We start from the raw sequence: 16118 nt of genomic DNA, 5'->3' as shown, positions 1-16118 counted from the left end.
CCTCCCCCTGCCCCATGGCCCCCCAGGGCCGCCGCAACTCCCCATTCCTCCCCTCTCAGGCGCCATCACGTCCTTCGCCGCCGGCTTCGTGAAGATCCGCTGGGCCCGCTGGTCCAAGCTGCTCATCGCAGGCGTCACGGCCACGCAGGCGGGGCTGGTTTTCCTTCTGGCCCACACGCGCCACCCTAGCAGTATCTGGCTGTGCTACGCGGCCTTCGTGCTGTTCCGCGGCTCCTACCAGTTCCTCGTGCCCATCGCCACGTGAGTTCCAGAAGGGTGGGAAGCGGGGGGCGGGCAGGCGCCAGGATCAAGCCCCACGCTTCGCTGGGTGCTCCCACCTTCCTGCCGCGCCCCAGCCGCCCCGCCAGCCACCTGGAGCTGACCAGGGTCCCTGCTTGCCTCTCCCTGGGACCTCGGGCGTCCCTGCCTGTGCCGTCCTGCCGCTCCCTCAGGCCCTCCGTGCTCCTCTCTGAAGCCTGCTGGGCTCACAGCCTTGCCCTGCTCCCAACCCCACCCTGCTCGCAACCCCACTCTCCAGGCCCCGGGCTGCTGAGACCCCATCCAGGCAGGAGTGGGAGCACGCACCTGTGTGAGTTCATCCTCAGCTTACACTCACGCCAGGCACTCACACCACACACACACCACACACTCACACATGGACACACACCACACACTCATGAACACACACCACATGCTCACAGATGGACACCCACTACACTCACATGAACGTATCACATGCTTACCCATGGACACACATCACACAGACACACACCACACACATGGACACACCACATGTTCACGGACACCCACCACACTCACATGAACGCACCATATGCTTACACATGGATGCACACACATGGACACACACCGCACACTCACATGGACACACCAGACACGGATGGATACCACACTCACATGAACACACCACATGCTTACACATGGACACATAGCACACATGGACATGCTACACGCTCACAGATGGACACACACCACACACATGGACACATGCTCACACATGGATACACACCACACGCTCACACATGGACACACAACACGTTCACACATGGACACAACACACGCTCACACATGGAGACACCCACACATTGACACACTCCCACCACATACTCAGACCACACACACTGACACAGACACTGACCCTGTGCGCTCACACTGGTCCCTGTCTCCCTGGACCTGCCCCCTCTTTCCTGCCTGCTGGGAGGACTTTGGCCCCAGCCCAGTTCCCCTTCCTGGGCTTCCCCTCCGAGGTGGCCCCCGAGCCCGTCTCCCTCCCTCCGTGGGTCATCCTCCTGGGGCTTTTGCTGGTCACGAGCCTGTTTGAGCTGAGAGCGTCCTCCTGACCCTTGCATTGTGCCCTCTGCGTCAGTGGCCTCACCCCTGCAGCATCCTGCCTGTATGTGCCCGGCCCTGTATGTCTCCATCCTCCCCGCATGCAGGCAGCAGTCTCCTGGCATGGGCAGCCCGGCCCACCCTTCTCTCCCGCCCCTGCCATACTTGGGGCCCCTTCTGCTCCTGTGTGGCCGCCTTCTCCATGCTCCCCGAGGCCCACACTGGGCTCCTGCCGTCCCCGGCTTGTGAAGGCCCGGCGTGATCTTGCTGGGGCCCCCCTCCCTGACCTGCCAGCACTGTGGAAAGGGCCAGAGCCTCTGCTGACGTGCCGTCCTATTGCTGCGTCTAGGGGGACAACGCCCGAAAGGTTTTAGTTATAAAGTCACTGATGCCCATCGCAAAAAAATCTCACACGGTGCAGCAGCGTGCAAAGCAGAAAACTGCTGTTTGCTATGGGGAATCCCAGCATTTTCTGCTTGTCTGTGTTGGGTTGATGTCAGACACAGATGCAGGTGGTCACTCCTGGTCATGAGTGGTGGGCCTTACAACCCATCCCCAGTCTGTGGGTAAAGTCACCATTTCCATTTTTCTTACATGAGGAAAACACTGAGATGAATGCCCTACCACCTACATTTTTGTTTCCAAATTCTAATAATGACCCTCAGGTGGATTCCTGGAAGGGGAATGGCCAGGTTGGGGAGTATGTGCTTTTGAAAGAAGGTTTCTGTCAATATTACAGGTACCCTGCAGGCCGGCATGCGGTCTTCCTCCCCGTCAGGATGGTGGAGTGGCCTCCCCACCCTCCCTGAGCCCCTGACGGGCCGGCTGGGCTCCCAGCCTTTCCTTAACCAGAGTGAGGCCGGCCGGCCTGCTGTGGACTGAGTGGCGCCTGTGTGTCTCCTGACTGTGTTGGGACTCGCTTCCTTCCCTGCTGATCTGGGGAGCATTCATCTGTATCATGTATTTCTAATCACCTGTGCCCCCATCACGCCCCGCACTCGTTTGCCTTTAATTCAACTCACAGTGTTTTCTGAGTGTCCTTGGAAGCACCCTGGGGGCTGGCCTGGGTTCTGCCCTGCCCAGCGCCGGCGTCCAGAAGCTCTTGTTTGTGCTGGGTCCTCCCTGTTGTTTGTCTGCCCTTCATCCCACTGACCTGCTCACCGGGACCTCTGTGTGCTTCCTGTCCTCCCTGCCGCCCGCCCACCTGCCTGCCCGCACCCCCCCTCCCCGTCTCCACTGTCCCCCTGTCAACAGTGCCTGGCAGCACAGACCCCTCTGCCCTTCTCTAAAGGGTTTCTGGGCATTTTTGTTTACTTTTTCTTCAGGTGAACTTTAGGACATTTTTTGTCCAGTTATTTTTTTTTTAAGCACTTTGCGGGTTTTAATTAGAACTGCATCCAAAGACTAGTTTCTTTTTTTTTTTTTTTTTTTTTTTTTTTTTTTGAGACGGAGTCTCGCTCTGTCACCCAGGCTGGAGTGCAGTGGCGCGATCTCGGCTCACTGCAAGCTCCGCCTCCCGGGTTCACGCTATTCTCCTGCCTCAGCCTCTCCGAGTAGCTGGGACTACAGGTGCCCGCCACCACGCCCGGCTAATTTTTTGTATTTTTAGTAGAGACGGGGTTTCACCGTGGTCTGGATCTCCTGACCTCGTGATCCGCCCGCCTCGGCCTCCCAAAGTGCTGGGATTACAAGCGTGAGCCACCGCGCCCGGCCAAAGACTAGTTTCTTTGCAGAGCACCAGAAGCCTGGCATGTCACCTCTCCACGTCAGGAATGTGGTGCCTTCATTCCTGGACATGTTCATGCCACCGCTCACCTCCAGGGCCCACCATAACTGGCTGCCACTCACCTCCAGGGCCTGCCCTGCCTGGCTGCCACTCACCTCCAGGGCCCACCCTGCCTGCTGCCACTCACCTCCAGGGCCCGCCCTAACCTGCTGCCACTCACCTCCAGGGCCCGCCCTGCCCAGCTGCCACTCACCTCCAGGGCCCACTCTATCTGGCTGCCACTCACCTCCAGGCCCACCCTGCCCGGCTGCCACTCACCTCCAGGGCCCACTCTATCTGGCTGCCACTCATCTCCAGGGCCTGCCCTGCCACCAGGCCCCCCTACCCCCCAACTGCCACTCACCTCCAGGGCCCACTGGGGTATACCCGGCTGCTACTCACCTCCAGGGCCCGCCCTGCCTCCAGGCCCTCCCTCCCCCCCAACTGCTACTCACCTCCAGGGCCCACCCTGTCTCCAGGCCCTCCCTCCCCCACAACTGCTACTCACCTCCAGGGCCCCCCCTACCCAGCTGCCACTCAACTCCAGGGCCTGCCTTGCCTGGCTGCTGCTCATTCACCGACTCTGTAGTTTCACTGCTCTTCTAATTTATCAAACATTTAATCATGAAAGACTTTCGTTCCAGACTTTTCTGTCTGTGCCCAGAGGTTCTCTTGATGATTTTCTGAGTGTTTTGAGATGCCTGTGACCTGGTCTGTCCCAGAGCTCATGGGAGCCCTTCCAGGCATCTCACGTTTGTGTTTTGTGACACCCATTGTATAGGTTCAGCATCCCTAATCAAAACAGCCAGAATTCAGCCAGGCGCAGTGGCTCACACTTGTGATCCCAGCACTTTGGGAGGCCGAGGTGGGCAGATCACCTGAGGCCAGGAGCTCGAGACCAGCCTGGCCAACATGGTGAAACTCTGTCTACTAAAAATACAAAAATTAGCTGGGCGTGATGGCGCATGCCTGTAATCCCAGCTACTCGAAAGGCTGAGACAGGAGTATTGCTTGAACCCAGGAGGCAGAGGTTGCGGTGAGCTGAGATTGTGCCATTGCATGCCTGGGCAACAGAGTGAGAATCCATCTAAAAATAATAACAAAAAAAAATCCAGAATTTGAAATACTCCAGAATCTGACAGTTTTTGAGCACTAGAAAGACAACCCAGTGGAAAATCCCACACCTGACCTTGTTTGACGAGTCTCAGAACGCAGTCAAAAGTTTCTTCATGCACAAAATTACTGCAGAACTCAGGGTGAGGCCCTAGGCAGTAGCAGGCAACCCCTTTGCTTGCAAATGTCTGTTAGGTATTATATAAACTCACCTTCTGGCTGTGTGTATACGGTGTATGTGAGCATAAATGAATTTTGTGGTTACACTTGGGTTCCATCCTCAAGATATCTCATTGTGGATATGTGAATATTCCAAAATCCAAAACGTCTGGTCCCAGGCATTTTGGATAAGGGACCCTCACTCTGTACTGAGCCAGGGGGATGCGGCAGCTCCCAAAATGGCCCCTCGAGGGTGGCCTGGGTGCTGGCTCCTGCCTGGCAGGGGCGGGCATGTGTGGGAGAGATGGGGGCCTGGTGGGGGGCTTGTGTGTGCCCTGGGACCCCATGGCTGCTGGGCGGGTCATGGGCTGGTGGGAGCCAGGCTGCAGGCTTTTCCCTGTGGCTGCTTCTCGTTCTCCCAGCAGTGCCTGATCTGCCCACTCTTCCCGTTCAGCTTTCAGATCGCATCGTCTCTGTCTAAAGAGCTCTGTGCCCTGGTTTTCGGGGTCAACACGTTCTTTGCCACCATCATCAAGACCGTCATCACTTTCATTGTCTCGGACATGCGGGGCCTGGGCCTTCCGGTCCGCCAGCAGGTGAGCCCATTACAGGCCTGCGTCCTCGGGGATGGAAGCTACTTGTGGGGACGCTGTCAAGGTCTCCTGGTGCCCGCCTGATGTGGAGCCCACTGTGGGCTGGGGGCACAGGGTGCGGGCCTGGGGCTTCCAGTGGGACACACCAGGCCAGTGAGAGCAGGAAGTGAGGGAGACCCCATCGGGGCTCCGTTGTTGTGGGCGGGAGCCTCCGTCAGGCCCTGGGCCTCGGTGGGAGCGACTGAGCCTCTGCTAGCCACGGCAGAGCTGTCCCTGTCTCCGCGCTCTGCCTGTGGCTGCCGGAACTTGGCGTCCTTGAGTCCTGGCTAGAGGCCACGTGAGCTTTGTTCTCTTCAGGAAGGAGAGCTGAGCAGAGTCACTCAGCAGTGTTGGCGCGCAGGCCTCTGCGGGTGCCCTCCCCTTTCCCACCTCTCGCGGGCCTTTGCTGCTTCTGAGAAGAGCTGGAAAACACACGTTTAAACTCCTGAGGGTCCCAGCCAAGGCCGGGTCTCCGAGTGAGCTGGAATCAGCCACGGTGGGCGTGGTGTGAGAGGTCCTTCCAGGCTCCTCAGGACTGCCCCAGCCTGCAGCTAGACAGATGCCCTTGGCAGGTGGGACAAGGGCTTTGTCCACCTGGGGCCCAGGTCTTACTGGGCAGGAGGACTGTCAGGGTTAGCCCTGATCCTCTGAGGGTGCTGAGTCTGTTCAGCCTCAGTGACTCCAGAGCTCAGGGTGAGGCCCGGGCAGTAGGAGGCATCCCCTTCGGCTCGCAATGCCTGTTAGGTGAGGATGGCTGTTGCTCACTCATCGAAATGCATTCTTCAGCCCAAGAGTGTCATTAGGGCCTGTCCACACTGGCAGGCCACGTGGCCCTGTTCCACAGAGCCCTCCGGGTACAATGCCCCCAAGCCCAGGTGTGAACACTTGGGGCAGGTGAGCCTCCGAGGCCCAGGGGTGAACACTCAGGGCGGGTGACCTTCCAAGGCCTGGGGGTAAACGCTCGGGGCAGGTGAGCCGCTGACGCACAGGGGTGAATGTGTCCAGGTCTGGCCTGGGTGGACACAGCCTCCTGGTGGCCGGGCTGGTCTCAGGTCTGCAGAAAGGGGGCCCAGAAGGCTTCTATTGAACGCATGGCCCTAGGGCGGGGTGCCGGCAGCAGTCCAGCTGGCTTTGGAGGGGCTCCAGCACCCGGGAGCAGGTCCTCCCCATTCTTGGAGCCCCGAGTTACCTCTGTCCCCGGACGGCAGTGGCTGCCAGCATGTATGGTCAGGGAGCGCCTGTCTCAGCCCTGTGTGGCCCCAGCCAGGCTGGGCCTGGTTTCTGACCTGCCTCTGGGTGCTGACTGCCCCTGACTACCGTGCCCGCCCCACCTCCATCCCTCTGTGACTGCCTCTTGTTCAGCCCCTGGCAGCTGGAGGGGCAGATGCCTGAGGGCCCTTTGGGGACCCTGTGTGTGTGCTCCCCTGCAGCTGCCCTGTGGAGGGGACTCCTCACAGTGGGCTTCTGAGGGCCCATGGGGGCTTGGTGCAGGGGGTGGAGCAGTTCTTCCCCAGAGGGCTGGTCACGAGGAAGCCTTTTCCCTTCCTCATCTGGTCCTGGTCCTGGTCCTGGTGTGGCCGGGAAGGCCGTGGGGGAGACGGCTCTGGGGAGGTGGAGGCAGGTTCTGGCCTGTGGTTCCTGGCTGCCTCTTGTCACATAGAAAAGAAACACATGGACTTTTCTCTGGCTGGTTCGATTTCTAGGTTAAAAAGTAACCAGTGGGGCGTTTTGCTCATGGCTAGACATCCTGTTGACTCCAGAGGAGGTGGTGCCGGCTCATTTTGCCCACCACCCCCCCCACCACCGCCGTCTGTTACTGGGTGCCGAGTGTCCACTCTCGTTCCTCCAGCATGGGGAGAACAGCTGGGCCAGGAGTTCAGGCTTGGTTGGGGGTAGAGTCTGGAGACGGGTGGGAGCAGTGATGGAGCACAGGGGGACAGACAGGCCTAGAGCTTGCCTGGGTTTGCCTGCTTTTTAAATTAGGCTTTATAGTTGGGTAATCTTATATTCACATGCTGTTTAATAAATGATACAGGGAGATCCATGTACCCCATACCCAGTACCCAGTTTTCGCAGTGGTCACATCTTGCAGTTCTGTAGCACATCACGACCAGCATGGTGACAGTCAGGATCCAGAACATTCTATCCCCACAGGGATCCCTCACGCTGCTCTTTATAGCTATGGCCCACCCTACTCCCAGCCTCACCTCCTCTTTAACCCCTGGCAGCCACTACCCTCTTCTCCACTTGTATGATTTTGTCATTTCAGGAGTGTTGGATAAACACAGCTATGCATTGTGTATCGTTTAGGGATTGGCTCTTTTCACTCAACATGACTCTCTGAACATTCATCCAGGTTGTTACTGTGGCTCTAGCTGATTCCTTCTTGCTGCTGAGTGGTGTTCCAGGGTGTAGATACAGCACGCTTTATTTATTCACTATCCTAAGACTTGTTTCCAGTGGGGGTATTACAAATAAAGCTGCTACAGACGTTCTTTTATAGGTTTTTGTGTGAATATAGGTTTTCCTTTCCCTGGGACACACACCCAGAAGTGCAAGTGCTGGGTCACCAGGTAGTTGCCTGTTTCTTTCCAGGAAAGAAGCAGGGAAGCAGCCCACTTTCCATAGCAGTTGTACCGTTTTATATCACCACCAGCAGACTTCGAGAGATCCAGTCACAGCGTCTTCAGTATGTCGTGTTGCCACTAGTTTTTATTTTGGCCGTTGTGATAGGTGTAGTGATATTTCATTGTGGTTTTAATTTGCACTTCCCTGGGCGATAATGTTGTTTAATTTGCATTTCCCTGGTGGATAATGATGTTGAACATCTTTTTATGTCCTTATCTTCCATTTGCAAAATCTTCATGTCTTCTGCCCATTTTCTCATTGGATTGTTCATTTTTATACTCTTGAGTTTTAAGCATTGTTTGTGTATTCCAGATATTAGTCCTTCGTTGGATATATACAGTTTGCAGTTTTTTTTCAACTCTGTAGCTGGTTGTCTCATCTACTTAACGTGGTCTTTTACAGAACAAGTGTTTTTTAACTCCTATGAGGTCTGATTTAACAGTTTTTCCTTTTATGGAAACTCTTTGCCTAGCCCTGAATTCAGAAGATTTTCCACAAATTTCTTAAGTTTCGTGTTTTTACATTTAAGTCTCTGATCAGCTTTGAGTTAATTTTTGTATAAGATGTGAAGTTTAGGTTGAGGTCACTTTTTGTTTGGCCTGTGTGTATCCATTTATTCCAGCATCATTTGTTGAAAAGACTTAGCTCTCCCCATTGAATTACTTTCGCACCTTTGTCAAAAGTTGGGCATATTGCTGGGCGTGGTGGCTCACGCTTGTAATCCCAGCACTTCGGGAGCCCGAGGCAGGCGGATCACGAGGTCAGGAGATTGAGACCACGGTGAAACCCCGTCTCTACTAAAAATACAAAAAAATTAGCCGGGCGTAGTGGCGGGCCCCTGTAGTCCCAGCTACTCGGAGAGGCTGAGGCAGGAGAATGGCGTGAACCCGGGAGGCGGAGCTTGCAGTGAGCGGAGATTGCACCACTGCACTCCAGCCTGGGCGACAGAGCGAGACTCTGTCTCCAAAAAAAAAAAAAGTTGGGCATATTTATGTGAATCTGTTTCTGGGTTCTTCATCCTGTTCCGTTGAACTATATGTTTACTCTTGTACCAATATCACAGTCTTGGTTATGAAGCTTTATAGCAAGTTTTGAAATTGGATAGACTGATTCCTCCAACTTCTTTTTATTCAAAATTGTTTTGACTATTATAGTTTCTTTGCCTTTCCATATACATTGTAGAGTAATCTTGTCTATGTCTGCAAAAATTCTTGCTCAGATTTTGTCAGGAATTGCAATTAAGCTAGTGTATCAATTCTGGGAGAACTGACGTGTTTACTGTGTTGTTTTCCAATCCATGAACATGGTATATCTTTCCATTTATTTAGATCTTTGATTTCTTTCAGCATTTTGTAGTTTTCAGTATATGAGTACTATACATGTTTTTAGTTTATACTTTTTTTCAAGTAGATCAAACTATATTTTGAAATTTGTTATCTGCATTAGTCTGTTTGGGCTGCCGTAGCAAAATATCACAAACTGGGTGACAAACAACAGAAATATATTCTCTCACAGTTCTGGCGGCTGGAAGTCTGAGATTAAGGTGTTGGCAGGTTGGTTTCTCCTGATGCCTCTGTTCTGGGCTTGCAGGTGGCGTCTTCACCCTTTGTCTTCATATGGTCTTTTTTTCTGTGTATATGGTCCTCCCTGGTATCTTTTTTTTTTTTTTTTTTTGAGATGGAGTTTCGCTCGTTGCCCAGGCTGGAGTGCAATGGCGCGATCTCGGCTCACCACAACCTCCTCCTCCTGGGTTCAAGCATTTCTCTTGCCTCAGTCTCCCAAGTAGCTGGGATTACAGGCATGTGCCACCATCCCTGGCTAATTTCATGTTTTTAGTAGAGATGGGGTTTCTCCATGTTGGCCAGGCCAGTCTCGAACTCCGGACCTCAGGTGATCCGCCCGCCTCGGCCTCCCAAAGTGCTGGGGTTACAGGCGTGAGCCACCACGCCCAGCTAGTGTCTGTCTTCTTATAAGGACATCCAGTCAGGTTGGAGTAAGATGCCGTCCTTGTGACCCCATTTAACCGTAATTACCTTTTGAAAGGCCCTGTCTTCAAATGCAGTGACATTGCGGGTTAGGGCTTCAACATATGAATTGGGTGATGGGTTCACAATTTATTCCATAATAGTGTATACATGTTCATTGCTAGTGTATAGAAATATAGTTGATACTTGTGTGTTTATCTTGTATACTGCAATTTTGCTGAGCTTATTAGTTGTAGGAGGCTTTTCCATTTTTTGGTCTTTGTTTTTTAAATTCCTTGAGATTTTCTCTGTAGATAATTATGTCATCTGCAAATATTTCTTCCTTTCTGACCTGTATATCTTTTATTTCTTTTTCTTGACTTAGTGCACTGGCTGGAACTTTATTAATTCTTTCTTTCTGCTTGCTTTAGATTTATTTTGCTCTTTTTTCTAGGTTCTTGAGGTGAGATATTGATTTGAGACTTTTCCTCTTTTCTAATTTATGCATCTAATGCTATAAATTTCCCCACTCAGTACTGCTTTAGTTGCATCCCACAAATCTTAATAGGCTGTGTTTTCATTTTCATTCATTTCAGTGTGTTTTTTGATGCATCATTATTTCAAATTTTGTTGTTTAATTTCCAGGTGTTTTGAGATTTTCCTGTTATCTTTCTGTTATTAATTTCTTTTTTGATTCTATTGTGATCAGAAAACAAATTATTATTTCAGTTCTTATAAATTTAAGATTTGTCTTATGACCCAGAATATTATCTGTTTTGATATACTGTGGACACTTTGAAAGAATGTATATTCTGCTTTTGGGTGGAGTGTTCTGTAAATGCTGATCAGATCCTGTTGGCTGATGGTATTGATTTCCTCTCAGTTCTTGTGGATTTTCTGTCTAGTTTTATTATTATTGAGAGGGGGTATTGAAGTCCCCTAAGTATAATTGTGGGTCTGTTTCTCCTTTCAGTTCTGTCATGTTTTTGCTTCACATATTGGCAGCTCTTTTGTTTGTTGCATACACGTTTGGGATTGAAATTTGTTTTGGTAGACTGACCCTCTTGTCAATTGTGCAATAGTGGGATTACATAATATCCTTCTCTGTGTCTGCTGTCCCTGGTGTCTTTTTTTTTTTTTTTTTTTTTTTGCTTGGAAGCTTATTTTACCTGACGTTAATATAGCCACCCCTGCTTTCCTTTGATTAATGTTCGCATGATACATCTTTTTCCATCGTTTTACTTTCAACCTTCCTATCTTGGTATATTGGAAGTGAGTTTCTTGTAGACAGCATGTAGTTGAGTCATGTTTTTAAATCTACTTTGCTAATCTCTGTCTTACAGTTGGTGCATTTAGACCATTTATATTTGATGTGATAATTTGTATATTAGGACCCAAGTCTGCCATTTAGTTTTTAATTTTTCATTTATTCTCTGTTTTTAGTTTCTGTTTATATTTTTTGCAGCTTCCATTGGGTTACTTGTACATCCTTTAGAATTTTGTTTGGTTTATCTATTGTGTTTTTGAATGTACTTAGTATAGCTTTTTTGGTTGCTTTATGTATTACATTAATACATAAAGTTTGAGTGAAGTATAGAAACTTTGCCTTCCTTTATGTCACTTTATCATCTCCTGCTTTACAGTACAATTATCTTAAATATTTTCTCTACATACCTTTATTGCTACATAAGAAAATACTGTAATTTTTGCATTAATCATCAAACATATTTTAGAAAACTAAAGAAGGAAAGTCTGTTTTATTTACCCATAATGTTGCCTACTGTGGTATTTCCCCTTTCCTGTTATTTCAAAATTCTTTCCTTCTTTAGTAATTTCCTTTCTGTTTAGAGAACTTGTTTTTTTGTTTGTTTGTTGTTTGCCATTATTTTACATAGATCTGCTGGTTACATATTTCTTCTCTTAGTTTTTCTTCATCTGAGAGTGTCTTGATTGCTCTTTCATTCTCAAAGGATGTTTTCACTGGATAAAGGATGTTTTCACTGGATATAGGATGTTGGGTAGACAGTGTTCTTTCTTTTAGCCTGTGAGAAATGTGGTGCCCCTTCCTCATAGCTTTCAGGATTTTTATGAGAAATTCCTGTTATTCAAATTGCTTGCCGGTAAAGGGTCATTTTTCTTTGGCCACTTCCAAGATTTTTTCTTTATTTTTATCATTAGCGTATAGAAGTTTGAATATGGTATGTGTTGGTGTGATTTTGTTTGGGTTTTCTATTTGGGGTTTGCTCAGCTTCATGAATCTGCAGTGTACATCTCACCAAATTTGGGAAGTTTTCAACCATTATTTCCTGAAATGCTTTTTGAACCCCACTCCTTTTCTCCTCTTTTTCTAGAACCCCCATGTCACAAATATTAGATGATGTTATGTAGTCCCACAAGGAATGAGGCTTCGTTCATTTTTTTTCAGTCCATTTTCTCTTTTGTTCAGGTTGGATAATTTCTATTGTTCTACCTCCAGTTCATTGATCATTGATCATTTCTCTGCCTCTTCTATTTTGTTTTTTTTGTTTGTTTTTGTTTTTGTTTTTCTTTGAGGCGGAGTCTTGCTCTGTCGCCCAGGCTGGAGTGCAATGGCGCTATCTCCGCTCACTGCAAGCTCCGCCTCGCGGGTTCACGCCATTCTCCTCCCTCAGCCTCCCAAGTAGCTGGGACTACAGCCACCCGCCACCACGCCTGGCTAATTTTTTTTGTATTTTTAGTAGAGACGAGGTTTCACTGTGTTAACCAGGATGGTCTCCATCTCCTGACCTCGTGATCCGCCTGCCTTGGCCTCCCAGAGTGCTGGGATTACAGGCATGAGCCACCGCGCCTGGCCAATTTTGTTGTTGAGATGATTCATTAAGTTTTAAAATTTTGATTATTGTACATTTCAGTTCTAATTTTTTTTTATTTCTCCTATTTCTTTGCTGAGACTGTGTTTTTTCATTTGTTTCCAGCATGTTTGTTATTGTTCACTGAAGCATTCTTTATGGTGGCTGCTTTAAGATCTTTCTTGGCAAATTCTGCTGTCTGTGTTGTCTTAGTGTTGGTGTCTATTCATTGTCTTTCAGTTTGAGATCTTTGTGGTTTAGTGTGCCAAGGGATTTTGTAGTGAGATGCAAGCCTTTTGGGTATGATGTAATTTCAGCATCCTGTTGTGGCTGACGCAGCTCCTGCAGGTCAAGTGGGGTGTGCACCTCGCTACAGGCAGGTGGGGTGGAAGTCCAGGCTCTCACTCAGCCTTTGTGACACCTGAGGGAGGGTGGGTGGCTGGGTGGGGGCTCCTTGTTGCCAGGCAAGGATGGGAGTCCAGCTCCCCTCGTGGCCACCTTGATGCCCCTGGGGTTGGGACATTCTCATTATTGCTGGGTGGGTGAAAGTCTGGGCTCTCCGCTTGACCTCCTCCGACACGCCCCAGCATGGAGGGGGACGGGCACGCTTTTACTACTGGGTGAGGATAAGAGGCCAGGCTCCCCACATGGTCTCCACTGACTCCATGAGGCTTTGGGCGTGACAGCCTAGGCTTCCCTGTGGTCTCTGCTGACTCCATGGGGGCGAGGGTGGGCGTCTTTACCAGCCAGTGGGAGTGAAAGCTCTAGTGCCCACTGGTGTTGTCTGACACCACCCCACAGGGGACTCGGGGGTCCTTGTTACAGGCTGGGAGGGTGGGGGTCCTTGCTGACGTGGTGGGTGGAGCCGAGGTCTGGTGTCTGGGGGGAGCAGGGCGATTCCTGTTGAAAGGTCTTTCCTCATGTTGGGCTGCCCCTTCCCTGGGTTAGGCCAGAGAGAGCTGCTTCCACGGGCTCTTTTTCCTGCATCTGTTGGCTTTTCCAGCCTGCTGCCTTCTTCAGTTTCAAAATATCTGAGGCAAAAAGAAAAGCCCCCAGGGAGCTCTGCGTGGCACAGTCTGCCCTTGCGTGGCACAGCTCCCCAGGCCCCGAGGGCCAGTCTGCCCTCCTCACTGCTGCTTTCAGAGTCTTCCCAGGTGTTTATCTCAGTGTCTTGAGTATGAGAAGAGCAGGGAGAAGCGTGTCAGCCCCATCTTCCTGAGTTTGCTTTAAAAACAGCTTTCCTGGAAGGGCGCCGGTGCCGAGGGGCTGCAGGGATTCTGGCCTGCGGGTGTGGAGCCGGGGCCTCAGGGATCTTGGGCGTCCGGATTCACTGGGCTCTGCCCACAGATGTCCTGAGGGCACTGCAGCCTCCTGAGCCCTCTGCACCTCTGGGAATGATCAGGTCCCTCCCTGGTGTCCCAGGGACATCTCCAGTCCCTCCTGCCCCTGGCAGCTGTGAGAATCTGGAGAGATGTGGCCACCGCTGGTGCCACTCCTTCTGGTCATCGTAGCACAGCTTCCACTGCTGAGGTGGAGACGGGCTCCATGTGCAGGCTGCTGAGGGGTCGCTCTGGGCGTGAAGCCCTGGGGATCAGCTCCCGGTCACCTGCTGTGGCTCTCCTCACCCTGCTCTGCCAGGCAAGACGTTCTGGCCCTCATGGGCGCCCTTCCGCTGTCTCAGCACCATGGGTGGGCAGCAAGCATCACCAAGCAGGGGCCTCGGGAGCAGACCCTGCAGGCCACGCAGAAGCAGGCCACCTGCCAGGTTCCGAGGGGTTCTTGGGAAATGGTGGGAGCCCCCCTTCAGGCCTGTGCCAGGCTGTGGAGGTAAGGGGGGCTGTGGTAAGCACTGTGGCACCTGCTCCCGGGGCTGGCCTGACTGCTGTGCAGTGTTCAGGGTCAGCCTCTGAGCTGGAGGAGAGTGAGCCTGGGAGCAGGCGTCGGGGTGTAGGGTGCCAGTGTCCCAGCCAGGCCCTCCCCACCGGCCTCACCGGCCTCACCCGGCCTCTCTTTCCAGTTCCAGTTATACTCCGTGTACTTCCTGATCCTGTCCATCATCTACTTCTTGGGGGCCATGCTGGATGGCTTGCGGCACTGCCAGCGGGGCCACCACCCACGGCGGCCCCCAGCCCAGGGCCTGACGAGTCCCATGGAGAAGGCAGCACAGGCACTGAGCATGCAGGATAAGGGCCTCAGAGGCCTGCAGCCAGCCCAGAGCCCGCCGCTCTGCCCAGAAGACGGCCGGGGGGCTGTGGGGCCAGCCTCCCTGGAGCAGAGACAGAGCGACCCAGCCCTGGCCCCAGCCCCGCAGGCAGCTGGATTCCTGAGCCCAGTGACAGCCCCTTCCGCCTGCACTCTGTGCTCCGCCCAAGCCTCAGGCCCTGACGCTGCAGATGAGACTTATCCCCAGCCGGCTGTCCATCCTCCTGGTGTCAGCAAGCTGGGTTTGCAGTGTCTTCCAAGCGACGGTGTTCAGAATGTGAACCAGTGACTCTCGGGCGCCCCTGTGGTAACTTTGCAGGTGGCCCTCGGTGCATCCCCATGACCCCTGCCTCGAGGGCCGCCTGCCTTAGCCGTGGAGGCCTCTGCTTATCCTGCTGGCAGGCCCCCTAGGACTCCCCCTGCCCTGTGCTGCACTCTGGCGGTGGCCACACGTGCTGGCGACACTCAGGGCAGCTGCCTGGCCATGCTGTCCCTGTGCTGTGCCCCGCGGGCTTTGGTTGCTGGAAGAGGTGGGTGGTGGGCTTCTGCGTCCACCAGGCCTCACTGGCTCATGCCCCTTGGGGGGCTTGAGACAAATCCTTTCTGCCCCCCAGGGCTGGCAAAGTGGCCTTAGATACCAGCTCAGGGGACACTGGCCCCACAGGAGTTGTGAGCCCTCTAGGGCAGGGTGGGAGCCGTGGCCCTCAGGTGTAGCTGAGCTGTGACATTGCCGGTCATCCTCGGTGCTCTTGCTTTTTGAAAGATGCTTTTTTTTTTTAACTGACGTAGAATGAAGAACTGCATGTGGCTTCTCTGTCTGTGGAAAAGCCATCTCAGGTTGGCGGCAGACGCATCGTCATCAGAGGGGAGCAGCGGCTCTGGTCCTCGGAGCTGGTTCCTGTCTCCCACCCTAAGGGCAGCCCTCCATCGTCCTGTCTGTCCTTCTGAAGTGTGTCCATCCTGACCTGCGGGTCCTCAGCTGCTCCCACACTCGTGCCAGCCCGGAGAGGACTGGTCCCGGTCACCGCGGACGTGCTGGCCTTGGTACGTGCCAGGCTTGCCTGGGCTGGGGAGCCTTGGGGGCTGCCTTTGTGGTGGGCGCTGGGGAAGTACGTCTCAGCGGCCTCAGGGTCTAAGGAGCGCTAGTGCCTTGTCCACAGGTGCAGGACCATCTGATGTGATGTGAACTCTTCCCACATACATTAAACACACTTGATAAGTGAGTGTGTGCAGGGCTTCTGATTCCAGGCCGGCCTGGCCTGGGGATTGAGGGTCAGCAGTCAGTGAGGCCAAGAGAGGCGTCCCAGCCTTCTCCCGCCTCCAGCCCACGCGGGGCCTTGGTGCCCATGAGCTGAGCCCCCCCACAACCCTAGTCAACGGCCCTATCCTGTGGGGCCTCTGCCACATCTCAGCGGCCCCGGGTGAATGGCTGGCTGCTCACCAGCTCGGCACGGAGAGCTGGGGAGAGAATCTCTGGCTG

At 52.6% G+C, this 16118-nt stretch overlaps 1 protein-coding gene across 6 annotated transcripts in view; it reads left to right on the top strand.

Annotated features, from left to right (window-relative positions):
* SLC19A1 (solute carrier family 19 member 1) overlaps nt 1–15682 on the top strand; it is a 45736-nt gene extending 30054 nt beyond the window's left edge. For 5 of the 6 annotated variants that reach the window (XM_030806005.1, XM_030806004.1, XM_030806002.1 and 2 more), the window contains 3 exons: nt 60–261; nt 4839–4980; nt 14454–15417. In XM_030806005.1, coding sequence (XP_030661865.1) covers nt 60–261; nt 4839–4980; nt 14454–14927 — 818 coding nt within the window. In that variant the 3' untranslated portion in view covers nt 14928–15417. The other variant, XM_030806003.1, reaches the window with a different exon arrangement.
* The last annotated feature ends 436 nt before the right edge of the window (nt 15683–16118 follow it).

Source organism: Nomascus leucogenys, chromosome 25, assembly GCF_006542625.1.
Source record: "Nomascus leucogenys isolate Asia chromosome 25, Asia_NLE_v1, whole genome shotgun sequence".
Lineage (NCBI taxonomy): Eukaryota > Metazoa > Chordata > Mammalia > Primates > Hylobatidae > Nomascus > Nomascus leucogenys.
Note: the sequence above shows the minus strand (reverse complement) of the source record. Positions and strands in the feature narration are given on the sequence as shown.